The 11,266-nt window shown below is 45.3% G+C and overlaps 1 protein-coding gene across 1 annotated transcript; it reads left to right on the forward strand.

Moving 5' to 3' along the window:
* Window positions 1-9,730, forward strand: Rab19 (RAB19, member RAS oncogene family). Its single transcript, NM_001024326.1, has 4 exons — window positions 1-93; window positions 2,484-2,707; window positions 7,499-7,682; window positions 8,872-9,730. Exons 2-4 carry the CDS (start codon window positions 2,507-2,509, stop codon window positions 9,138-9,140), a joined length of 654 nt encoding a protein of 217 aa, NP_001019497.1. The 5' UTR covers window positions 1-93; window positions 2,484-2,506; the 3' UTR covers window positions 9,141-9,730.
* Window positions 9,731-11,266: the final 1,536 nt, after the last annotated feature.

Consider the following 11,266-nt stretch of genomic DNA (forward strand, 5'->3'; position numbering starts at 1 on the left):
CAAGAGGAAGAAGGGGACGGCGGAGGGCTGCAGAGAAAACCAGAAGAAAAAGCAAAAACTACCTGCTCACCAGCGAGGTGGGAGAGTGCCCAGGTAAGCAACAGGTGGACGCAAGAGGTGAAGGGTGCCGGGTTTGTGGGATGGTTTTGTGTGGGAGGACTCTGCTGGTTTCTCCTTGCAGGATTTATATGCTAGCTTAAAGGGGACTTTTGTGGAACCCCGGGCACTTTGAAGAGAAAAAACAGAAAGGGGACTTGGAAACAAGGTTTCAGCTCAAGTTACCGTGATAAGATACCGGAAGTAGAATGGCTTTCTTCAGTTGAAAAGACTGAAAAGACGCGGAAGAAAAAAAAAAGTGGTTTGACTGTAACTCACCTCAGCTGGATTAGTTTTCCGTGCGATCTCAGGGGCATCCAAACGGTACTAGACCATTCCTTGCCTCCTTAAAGTCTTTGGTTTTTACATACAGACAGGATGTTTGTGTGCGTTTTTATTTGTCTGCCAAAATAGACATGCGCATTTGTATGAATTTTTATATATCTGTCAATATAGACGTGAGGTTTTTCCATGACATCAGAGAAAACTAAAAATAAATGAGGGAGATATGAAGGTGTCATAAGGTAAGAGCAATTTACTCAACCTCAAATTCAATCATGAAAGGGGGTGTTTTGGTTTCATGAGATATTTGGTGGAGAAACCTAACTACATATGTGAAGGACAGTTTAAATGCCTAAGTGCCTGCCCTTACAGGAATACGCTTGCTGCTTCAAGTATCTGCTGAGTTGTTATGTGGACCAGAAATTTAACATGGTGCAAAGCAAGGGGGGTTCTGAGATTGGCAGATAGGAATCCCGGGAGTCGGGTTTCATTCAGTTCATGGAGTGTAGGGCTGCCCCTGTGCACAACTGTATTGAAGAGAAACGGAGTTCCTTGATATTGAAGATATGGAAGCACAGGTGAGTGTTGAAACAAGATGCTGAAAGCGGGGATGCAGTTTCAGGTGATTGATGTATTGAGTGATGGGTCTCAAATCTCATCAGATTCTCCTGGGAAACATGCACATGTGTATCCATTGTTTTAATTCTTATGTGTGTGTTCATGTTTGTGAGAAATGACTCAGGTTTGGTTCCTAGTACCCACATGGCATCTCACAATCATCTATAACTCCAGTTTTAGGGGATTCAATGCCGTCTTCCAGCCTGTGGCAGCCAGAGGTCAACCTCATGTGTCATACTCAGCTGCCATTTGCCTTGAACACATTTGACATAAAAATAAATGTTTTTTAGTGTATTTAATCTTATCTTTTGTGTCTGGGTGTTTTGTCTGAATATATGCCTGTGTTCTGCATGCATACAGTGCCCACAGAGGCTGGAAGACGGCACTGAATCCCCTAAAACTGGAGTTATAGATGATTGTGAGATGCCATGTGGGTACTAGGAACCAAACCTGAGTCATTTCTCCAGCCCTATAAATTAAATATATATAAATATAAATGTATATATGTGGATATAGACACACACATACATATGTATCAGGTCTGGGATATATAACCCTGATAAAGTTCGGCAAATATCATCATAGAAACCTTTAATACATTATTTTCTTTTCCATACTCAAATCCCCCACACCCATAGTGTGTGTCAAAACACACACACACAACCGTGAGTCTCACTATGTAGCCTTAGCGATCTGAAGCTTGCTAAGCATGCCAGGCTAGCCTTGAACTCATAGAGATCCACCTACCTCTGATTGCTGAGTGCTGGGGTTAAAGTTGGGTGTCACCGCACATGGCCTTGCCAAATCATTCTAATTACAGTTTTAATTTTGAATATCCTCAAAATTCTAATTTCCCGGATGAGAGGAATGGAGTACTACCTAGAATAAAAAGACCACATGGGCGCTGGAGAGATGGCTCTGAGGGTAAAAGCACCTGAGTTCAATTCCCAACATCCACTTCAAGCTCCTAACTGCCTGTCACTCTGGTTCCAAGGCACCCAATCTCTCCAGCCTCTTTGGCCATTGTACCCATGTATACTCACAGACATGAGCATCTTCTCAGCCAGATCCTGTCATTGGTCAAGGGCTGACTGGGTAAGCAGTCTTTTAGTGGCTGGGGTGTGTCTTCCACCTGACTGACAGCTAGAAAGTTACTCCTGGAGGCATTGCCTCCACTGTCCCATTCTTTGGGTACCTCATCTTCAGGACTGGGACTTCCTCAGCTCTGTAATCAGGTAGAGTCAACTACATGCTATTCCCATGGAAGAACAGCCTTACGTGTCCACCTTACCTGGGGTGTGGATTTATGGGGCATCTCCCTACAGCTGACCAGTCCCTGGCATCGTTCACCCATGAGAATATTTGCCCCGTGAAAGCCACAACTGCCACAGCTTTTCTTCTTCTACGGCAAGGAGGTAAAGGTGACCTCAGTGCCCAAGCCTGGTTGGTGCTCCCTAGAAAAAAACTAAATGCTCTTTTCTCCCTAGGTCTGTTCTGGGAAGCCAGAGCCATGCAGTTCTCCAGCGCAGCCAGAACAGTGGACGAGAACGTGGACTATTTGTTCAAGGTCATCCTTATTGGGGACTCCAATGTGGGGAAGACGTGTGTGGTTCAGCACTTCAAATCTGGGGTCTACAGTGAGTCACAGCAGAACACCATTGGGGTGGACTTCACAGTGCGCTCCCTCGAGATAGATGGCAAGAAGGTGAAGGTGAGAGGGGGACCAGGGGTAGCTCCATCGTTTTCGTTAGCCAGAGGCCCCATTTTAAGTATAAACACAGAAGCCTTAAAGATGATATTGCTAAGTCTACCTAAAGGTCATAAGTTCTACAGTCAAAAATAAGGTAAAAGACCAAAAGAGGATTCACAAACTGGAAATATTTGCACCATGAGAAAGGGCTAGGTTCTCTAATATGAAAAGAACATGGATAAATGTCTAAGAAAAGCCCAGCGACTACCTCATGGTGCCTATCCATAATCCCAGCATAAGACAGACAAAAAGGTTGAGGCCAACCTGGGCCACATATTGGGTGCCAAGCCATGCTAGGCCACATAATAAGAACCCAGTCTCAAAAATAATCAGAGCTAGGTGTAGCAGTGCACACCTTAGGCAGAGGCAGTTGGATCTCATTGAGTTTCTATGAGTTCAAGCCCAGCCCCAGCCAGAGCTGTATGAGACCATGTCTCAAAAATAAACAGACAAAACAAAAACAAAAAACAAAAACAAAAACAAAAAAAAAAAAAACAATGACCAAATGTAAAAAATGGCCACAGACCAGGAAAAACCTCACTTCACCAATTTGTAAGAACAAGGTCAGTTCCAGCATGACAGCTTGCTACCTAGTCTGGGCCCTACTCAGATGGAGAATTCAGGAAAGTTAAAAGAGAGGTTTACCTGTCTTCCTCTTGGAATGCCAAGAAGAGACATAGGTGACGACTTGGTGACCCTTTGCTCTCTGTGGAACCAGACTTCACCCATATCCTCCCAGAATTTATGTTTGTTTATCCCAGACCCTCTCCGCCTAAATCTTGAGCATTGCTTCTGAGGCCATTAAACACATCCTTATGAGATTCATCACTTTTACTTTACAGTGGCCTATGTGACTTTTTAATCTTATTTTATTTTCACAGCAGGGTTTCTCTGTAGACCAGATCGAACTCAAAGATCTGCCTGCCTCTGCCTCCGGAGTGCTGAGATTAAAGGAGTGTTCCACCACTGCCTGGCAACTTCTACGATATCTTAGGCCAGTTTATCTTCATTATTCTCCCTAGACCCTAAATCTAAACCCTAAACACTGCTTGTAAGTCAACAGGGCCCACCTTTATGGAAGAAGCCAATTTGTACTTTGCAAAAAGTCTCAAAGTAAACATGTCTTAAGCTTTGTTGCACACACAGGACTAAATTAATTGTCATCAGAAAACATCTTTTTTTCCAGGGGCTGGAGAAATGGCTCAGTGGTTAAGAGCACTGACTGCTCTTCCAGAGGTCCTGAGTTCAGTTCCCAGCAACCACATGGTGTCTCACAACCATCTGGAGTGGGGTCTTGGCGCCCTCTTCTGGCATATAGGTGTACATGCAGGCAGAACACTGTAAATAAACTTTTTTCAAAAGAAAAAGAAAACTTTTTTCCAAAATTGTGCTGTGCTTAAATATTGGCTGAAATAAGCAACCTGGTGTCAGACTCCAGAAGTTTGGCTCAGCACCAGTGAACTGAGTCGATCTGAGCCAAGTTTCATCCTTACCTCACCTAGATCGTTTCTTTGCTGACTGTGCTGCTTTCAGAGAAGCACAAGCACATGTGTACCATGCAAATATACACAGAACCCGTAAATAAAATGTAATAAATAATAAGTATAAACACCCATCGTTACTCTCAGAGAACTATAAGACGGTGGGGCAAGCTGCCGTGTCCCTGTAATCCTAGTACTAAAGAGGCTGAAGCAGGAGGATCACAAGTGTGAGGCCAGCCTGGGCTGTATGTAGAGAGACTTTGCCTCTAAATAAATAGGTAGACAGACAGACAGACAGACAGATAAATAACATTTTTTTTAAAGATTTATTCATTTATTATATATAAGTACACTGTAGCTGTCTTCAGATACACCAGAAGAGGGCATCAGATCTCTTTACAGATGGTTGTGAGCCACCATGTGGTTGCTGGGAATTGAACTCATGACCTCTGGAAGAGCAGTCGGGTGCTCTTAACCTCTGAGCCATCTCTCCAGCCCCCAATAAATAACATTTAAGAAGGCATTTTTAGGATCATTGGAAAATTTTTAATATGGTCTCGCTATTAGATGACACCAGGGAATTGTTAGCCGTGAAGCTGGCATTGTGATTATGTAAATGAACATCTCTCTGTAGCTTGGAGAAGAAGTAAGTCCAGAATTCAGAAGGTAGAGGCAGGAGGATGACAGCAAATGTGACGGGCAGACAGCAGCTGGTCTGGGTTTAGGGCTGGGTTTAAGAAAATAGCTACTGTGTATTAATACAAGTCAGCTGAAGGGATTGGCTATCAAAGAACAGCACAAGGGAATCCCCCAAAAAGGAAAATCTTTTTTTTTTTTTTTTTGGTTCTTTTTTTCGGAGCTGGGGACCGAACCCAGGGCCTTGTGCTTCCTAGGTAAGTGTGCTCTATCACTGAGCTAAATCCCTGGCCCCAAAAAAGGAAAATCTTAATAATTATTGAATCCTAGTATAGGAAGACTCATTTTTCCCTAGTCTCTTCTGTCTGGTGGCATGTTCACAATTTTTCTTTCACAGATAAAAGGGGAGAGGAGCTGGCAGGATGGCTCAACAGGTAAAGACAACCCCAATGACCCAGACACAAGCTGACTTCCTGTACCTGTGGGCTTTCCACCCAGTCACTTTGTTCCCAGAAATAACAAATCGGAGACTAACTATTTATTAATAAATGCCTAGGCCAATAGCCTTGGCTCTGCTCTCTGACTAGCTCATCACTTATGTACCCTGTTTAAAGTGTAAATCATTCTGTGTCTTCCTCGTTGGTTACCTGGTCCTCAGTTTCATGAGACAGTCTTCCGCAGAGTCCAAGGCAAATCTCCCTCCGACCTAAGTCTTCCAGAATTGTTCTCTATCTCTGCCGGAACTCCCACCTCCTATTTCCTGCCTCAGCTCATTGGCCATAGGGCTTTTTATTGATAGGTGATGTGTCCATACAGTTCACAAAAGATTCTGTCCACATCTGACCTCCACACATACACCATGGCATACAGTCCCCAATGCTTAGACACAGGATTTTTTTTTCTGATACTACAGTAACTAGGGGTTTGTACATGTTACACAAACACCATACCTCTGAGTTACATTTTAGCCTTTTTTTCAAATATTTTATTTTTGAGACAGTATCTGGCTAAATCAGGCTGGCACTAAACTTGCTTTGTAGCACAGGCAGGCTTTGAACTTGTGGTCCTCTTGTCCTGGCCTTATGAGTAGCTAGGATTACAGATACCAACCCTGCTAAAGATCAGTATCTACATAAATGGTCTGACATAGGAGGGGAGCAATGCCCAGCATAGAGACTCATGCCTTGGATATCAGCGCTTGGGAGGTAGAGGCGCTTCATGACTTTTAGGCTAACCTCAGCTGTTTACTGAGTTCAAGGCCAGTCTGGATCATATAAGGCTTTATCTTAAAAATGAAAACTTGGGGGCTGGAGAGATGGCTCAGAGGTTAAGAGCACTGACTGTTCTTCCAGAGGTCCTGAGTTCAATTCCCAGCAACTACATGGTGGCTCACAACCATCTGTAATGAGATCTGATGCTCTCTTCTGGTGTGCCTGAAGACAGTTACAGTGTACTTATATATATAAATCTTTTAAAAAAAACAAAAACAGGGGTTGGGGATTTAGCTCAGTGGTAGAGCGCTTGCCTAGGAAGCACAAGGCCCTGGGTTCGGTCCCCAGCTCCAAAAAAAAAGAAACAAAACAAAACAAAACAAAACAAAAACAAAAACTTATACACAGGGATGGAGAGACCACTCTGTAGTTAACAGCACTTGTTTCTCTTGTAAAGGACCCAGGTTTGATTGCCAATACCCACATGGCAGTTTACAACAATCTATTTCAGTTCACAATCTCCAGTTTCAGGCTGTCTGACCTCCAGTTCCAGGGTATCTATCTGATGCCTTCTTCTAGCCTCCTTGGACACAAATGGTGTAGGCGTACAAGTGCACATACACACATGCATGCACGCACACATGCATGCAAAATACATCTACAATGATTCTAAGTTATTTTTCTTTCTTTTTTTTTTCTTTTTTTCGGAGCTGGGGACCGAACCCAGGGCCTTGTGCTTGCTAGGCAAGCGCTCTACCACTGAGCTAAATCCCCAACCCTATTTTTTCTTTATTGGAAGGTGCGAGTTGGTGCTGATGTGATTGACGTCTCAGACAGTAACCTGGAAAGTATTGTTGAAGGAAGCTACTGAATGTGAACATTCTGAGTGATCCTTTAAAACCAATGCAGTTGAGCCTATGCCATCCCCTTTGCCAGAGTTCTTCCCAATGGGTAAACTTGAAATACATATCTGAAAATCTAGGCCAAGGGATGTTTGAGGTCAGCAGTCAAAAGAGAAGATGCAGGAATAAGCACCTCCTCCATCGGTGGAAGAGACCTTAGGGTGACCGCTAAACCAGAGAGCACACTTTGGCCCTTCCCATCCCTACTGAACCTGAGTGGGTTGAAATAAGACCCGGGAATTTGTTTGTTCTTCTAAAAACCTTATATCTTATATCGTTTGTCTGCTGTGTGCGCTAGCACATCTGCCACCGTGTATTTGTGAAAGGAGGACAACCTGCCAGAGTTGGCGCTTTCCCTTCAGTAGGGGTGCCAGGGGTTGAACTCAGGCCATCAGACTTGGCAGTAGCGCCTTTACCCACTGAGCCATCTTGCCAGCCCACGGGAAAATGTTTGTATGATGACTTAAATGAAGGAACGTCCATGCTGCTAGAACTCCTGTCATGGCCTCCGTCCTTCTGCAGATGCAGGTGTGGGACACTGCAGGCCAGGAGCGCTTCCGTACCATCACCCAAAGCTACTACCGGAGCGCCCACGCGGCCATTATTGCCTATGACCTCACGCGGCGGTCCACATTCGAGTCTGTCCCTCACTGGATTCATGAGATAGAGAAATATGGAGCCGCCAACTTGGTCATCATGCTGATCGGTAGGAGGTTTTCCAAGCAGTTATCTTCCTGACCCAACTCTGCCTGCGCTCAGCTTGCTTTCCTCGGTAGTGGACTGTGAGATCCTGAGAGTCTGAGAGCGAGCCAGCCGTGTAATCCCAGGTCTTTGGATGGTGAGGCAGAAAGGCGGGAGGTCAAGGGAAGCGTGAGTAAGAGACCGTGAAACTCTCTTTAAAAGGTGGGGTGGGGGAGGAGATAGTCCGGTCAACACAGTGCTTGTGGCAGAAGCCTGAGGGCATCAGCTCAGATCATCAGAACCAAGGTCAAAGGCGGGTGCTATGGCGCACATCTGCAACCTAGAGCTTGGGAAGGAGAAACAGGAGGATCCACCGGATTCACTGGCCAACCATTCTATCGGAATCAGTGAGGTCTAAATTCATTGATAAAAAGAAGTGTAAAGAGTATAGGAGGCAACTTCTCATGGTAGATTATACCGATGTCTACCTTATAAAGGTCTTTAGCATATGGAATTTCTCTTTTTAAAATGTCAAAGGGAGGGTTGGGGATTTAGCTCAGTGGTAGAACGCTTGCCTAGGAAGCGCAAGGCCCTGGGTTCGGTCCCCAGCTCCGAAAAAAAAAAAAAAAAAAAAAAAATGTCAAAGGGCTGGGCATGGTGGCTAGAGACAGATATTTCAGAGTTGAGGATTTGCCAGATTCAAGTCTGGTACATTTGGTGTTCTGTAGAAGGGCCTAAGCCAACACCTTAGGGACTGTGATCATATAACAAGGTCCAGTCTAGCCGGGGCAACTTGAGATCCGTCTCAAAGAACACAGGAAGGGGTGGGCAAGATGGCTAAGTGATAAGGGCACTTGCCACTAAGGCTTAAGACTTGAATTCAATCCCCCAAGAGAAATAACTCTTGAAAGTTGTCCTCTGACCTCCACATATGTGCTTTGGCATGAGAATGCACCGTGCTCCAACACAAGAAATAAATGTAATTTAAAAAATATAAAATTAGGGTTGGGGATTTAGCTCAGTGGTAGAGCGCTTGCCTAGGAAGCGCAAGGCCCTGGGTTCGGTCCCCAGCTCTGAAAAAAAAAAAAGAACCAAAAAATATAAAATTAAGTACAGAGACAAACAAGGGAAGAGGAGAGGGAAGAGGGTTTACTTTGGATCAAGACAGGTTCTGTTACTCATTTGTGTTACATTTACACATCTTTCACCCGCAGGGAACAAATCAGACCTGTGGGAGAAACGCCACGTCCTGTTTGAGGATGCCTGCACACTGGCTGAGAAGTATGGCCTCCTGGCTGTCTTGGAGACATCCGCCAAAGAGTCCAGGAACATAGATGAAGTCTTTGTGCTCATGGCGAAGGAGTTAATTGCCCGAAACAGCCTGCACCTATATGGGGAGAGTGCCCAGCAAGGTCTTCCCCAGGATTCCAGCCCAGTTCTTGTGGCCCATGTCCCCAGTGAGCGCACTCACTGTACTTGCTGACCATGTGTGGGAGGCCAGCACACAAGCCAGGGTATCCAGATGCCAGTGTCTCCCCGGTAGCATCGAAGGCTGAGCCTTACTGATGGGCAGCACAGACTCTCAGGAAAGGGGACACCACTGTCCTCAAGGACTCCTATTGAAATGAGGACTTCAGGCCCTGGAGGAAGAGGGTTAGGATGGATTTTTCCCATACTGGTCTCTGCCTCCCCAATGCCCAGCAGTTTTATAGTGGAGTTTGCTTCTCTGTTGTACAAAGACAGTAGTTAAGTAGGGAGCAGGAATATGCAGAAAGGATATTTGGAACATTCTAGATTTGGGAACAGCCCAGGTACTATTGGGAAAGGCCTGTAATGAAAAGTCAGCCTGCTTTCCAACAGTCAACACAACCAGGCCTTCTTCCTGAGGAGCAAGGCCTTTTGACCTAGAAGCCAGCAATGCCTTCTTGCTTCTTGGTTAGGAACTAGGAGGCAGATAGAACTGGCTTGCCCTCTGTTAATCTGTTTGACCAAGAATTCTTAAAACATCAAAATATCTCCTGTACAGAAGTCAGTCCTGCGTTGAAATTAAATTGTCCTTACATTATTAGCAAACCAGTGTTGTGTTGCCTCCCATAAGATGTGGTCCCAGAGCAGCTGATGCCTTCTTACTATGGAGGAGCCCCTCCTTCAGAACTACAAATAGAGGGCTAGGGTAGCTCAGTGCTAGAGCACGTATAATGTTCTAGGTTCAATCTCCAATGCTGCAGAAATAAATGAAAATCAATAAATTAATTTAAGCATAAAGGAGGCATGGTAGCATGAGACTAACCCCAGCACCTAGAAAGGAGAGCCTGGAGGGCCACAAGTTCAAGGCCATCCTGGCTCCTTACTGCATTTGAGGGCAGCCTAGGTCTGTATGAAACCCTGTCTTATTGTACTTAAAAGTGTAGGGTTTGGTGGTACAGGCTTGTAATCTCTTCTGCTCAAGAGACTGAGGCAGGAGGATCAAAAGTTCAGACCAGGGCTAAAGAAATGGTTCAGTAATTAGCAGGTACTGCTCTTGCAGAAGACCTGAATTTGGTTCTGGGCACCCATATTGGGCCACTCACAACAGCCTAGCTGCAAGCCCTCCTCTGGATCTCACAAGGACCTGCACTCATGTACACATAGTGTGTGTGTATGTGCGCGTGCACACACACACACACACACACACACACACGCACGCACACACACTTAAGCCTTTAAAAGGCTCAAGACCTGCCTTGACTAGAGAGCAAGTTCAAGGCCAGCCTGGGTGATTTATCAAAAAAAAAAAAAAAATCCTAACTCCAAGGGCTGAGGATGTATAGGGGTGGTGTTCGAGGGCCTGGGTTCAATCCCCACTACCAGAAACCAAACCAGACCAAAAACCTACCAAAAAGTAAAGGAGACACGAAACAGGTACTGTGAGGGTCATACCAAGTACATAAGGGATCCCAGAGCTTCAGGAGTCTACGCCCCAGAGGGCAGCAGCACCCTGATGAAGGACACATTGGCAGCTAAAGGCCAAGGACTGCCCTCTGTGACTGACAGAAGTTGGGTGACACCAGTGGGAAATCAATAGACCCCTAGTTACCAACTGCAGTGCAGGAGGGAAGCGCCTGAGACTAGCTGAAGTCTCGCCCAGGCTCCCTCCCTGCCTGCCCCTGCCATGGCTTGGCTCCCCTTTTCCCTGCTCTCTTCCTAGCACTTCAGCTGTACTAAGGCCTGGCAGGAGACAGAGAGCTCGCTCCAAAAGCACTCGCATCCCTGGGGAAGCCGAGTCCTTCAGGCCACCTCGGTCCTGCCTTCTCTCATCCTGACATCCTGAAGGCCTTAGGTTGATTGTTCTCAGGCTTCTCATAAGGACATTAGGTAGGATGGAGAACTTGACCATGGCCAACAGTTGGGAGATGTGAGGGAATTTGAATTCTGACCTTCATAATGGATCCGGAAATGAATCTGTCATTGCAAGATGAGAAGAGCAATGGAGAAAGCCTGTCTCTCCCAGTTTGTGCCTGCATAAACAGAGGGCATTTTACATACTCTCTTTCAAGCTTCCTTTGAGAAAGTCATAGTTTTTTGTTTTTTTTTTAAGATTTATTTATTTATTTCATGTATGTGGGTAGG

This window comes from Rattus norvegicus, chromosome 4, assembly GCF_036323735.1.
Source record: "Rattus norvegicus strain BN/NHsdMcwi chromosome 4, GRCr8, whole genome shotgun sequence".
NCBI lineage: Eukaryota > Metazoa > Chordata > Mammalia > Rodentia > Muridae > Rattus > Rattus norvegicus.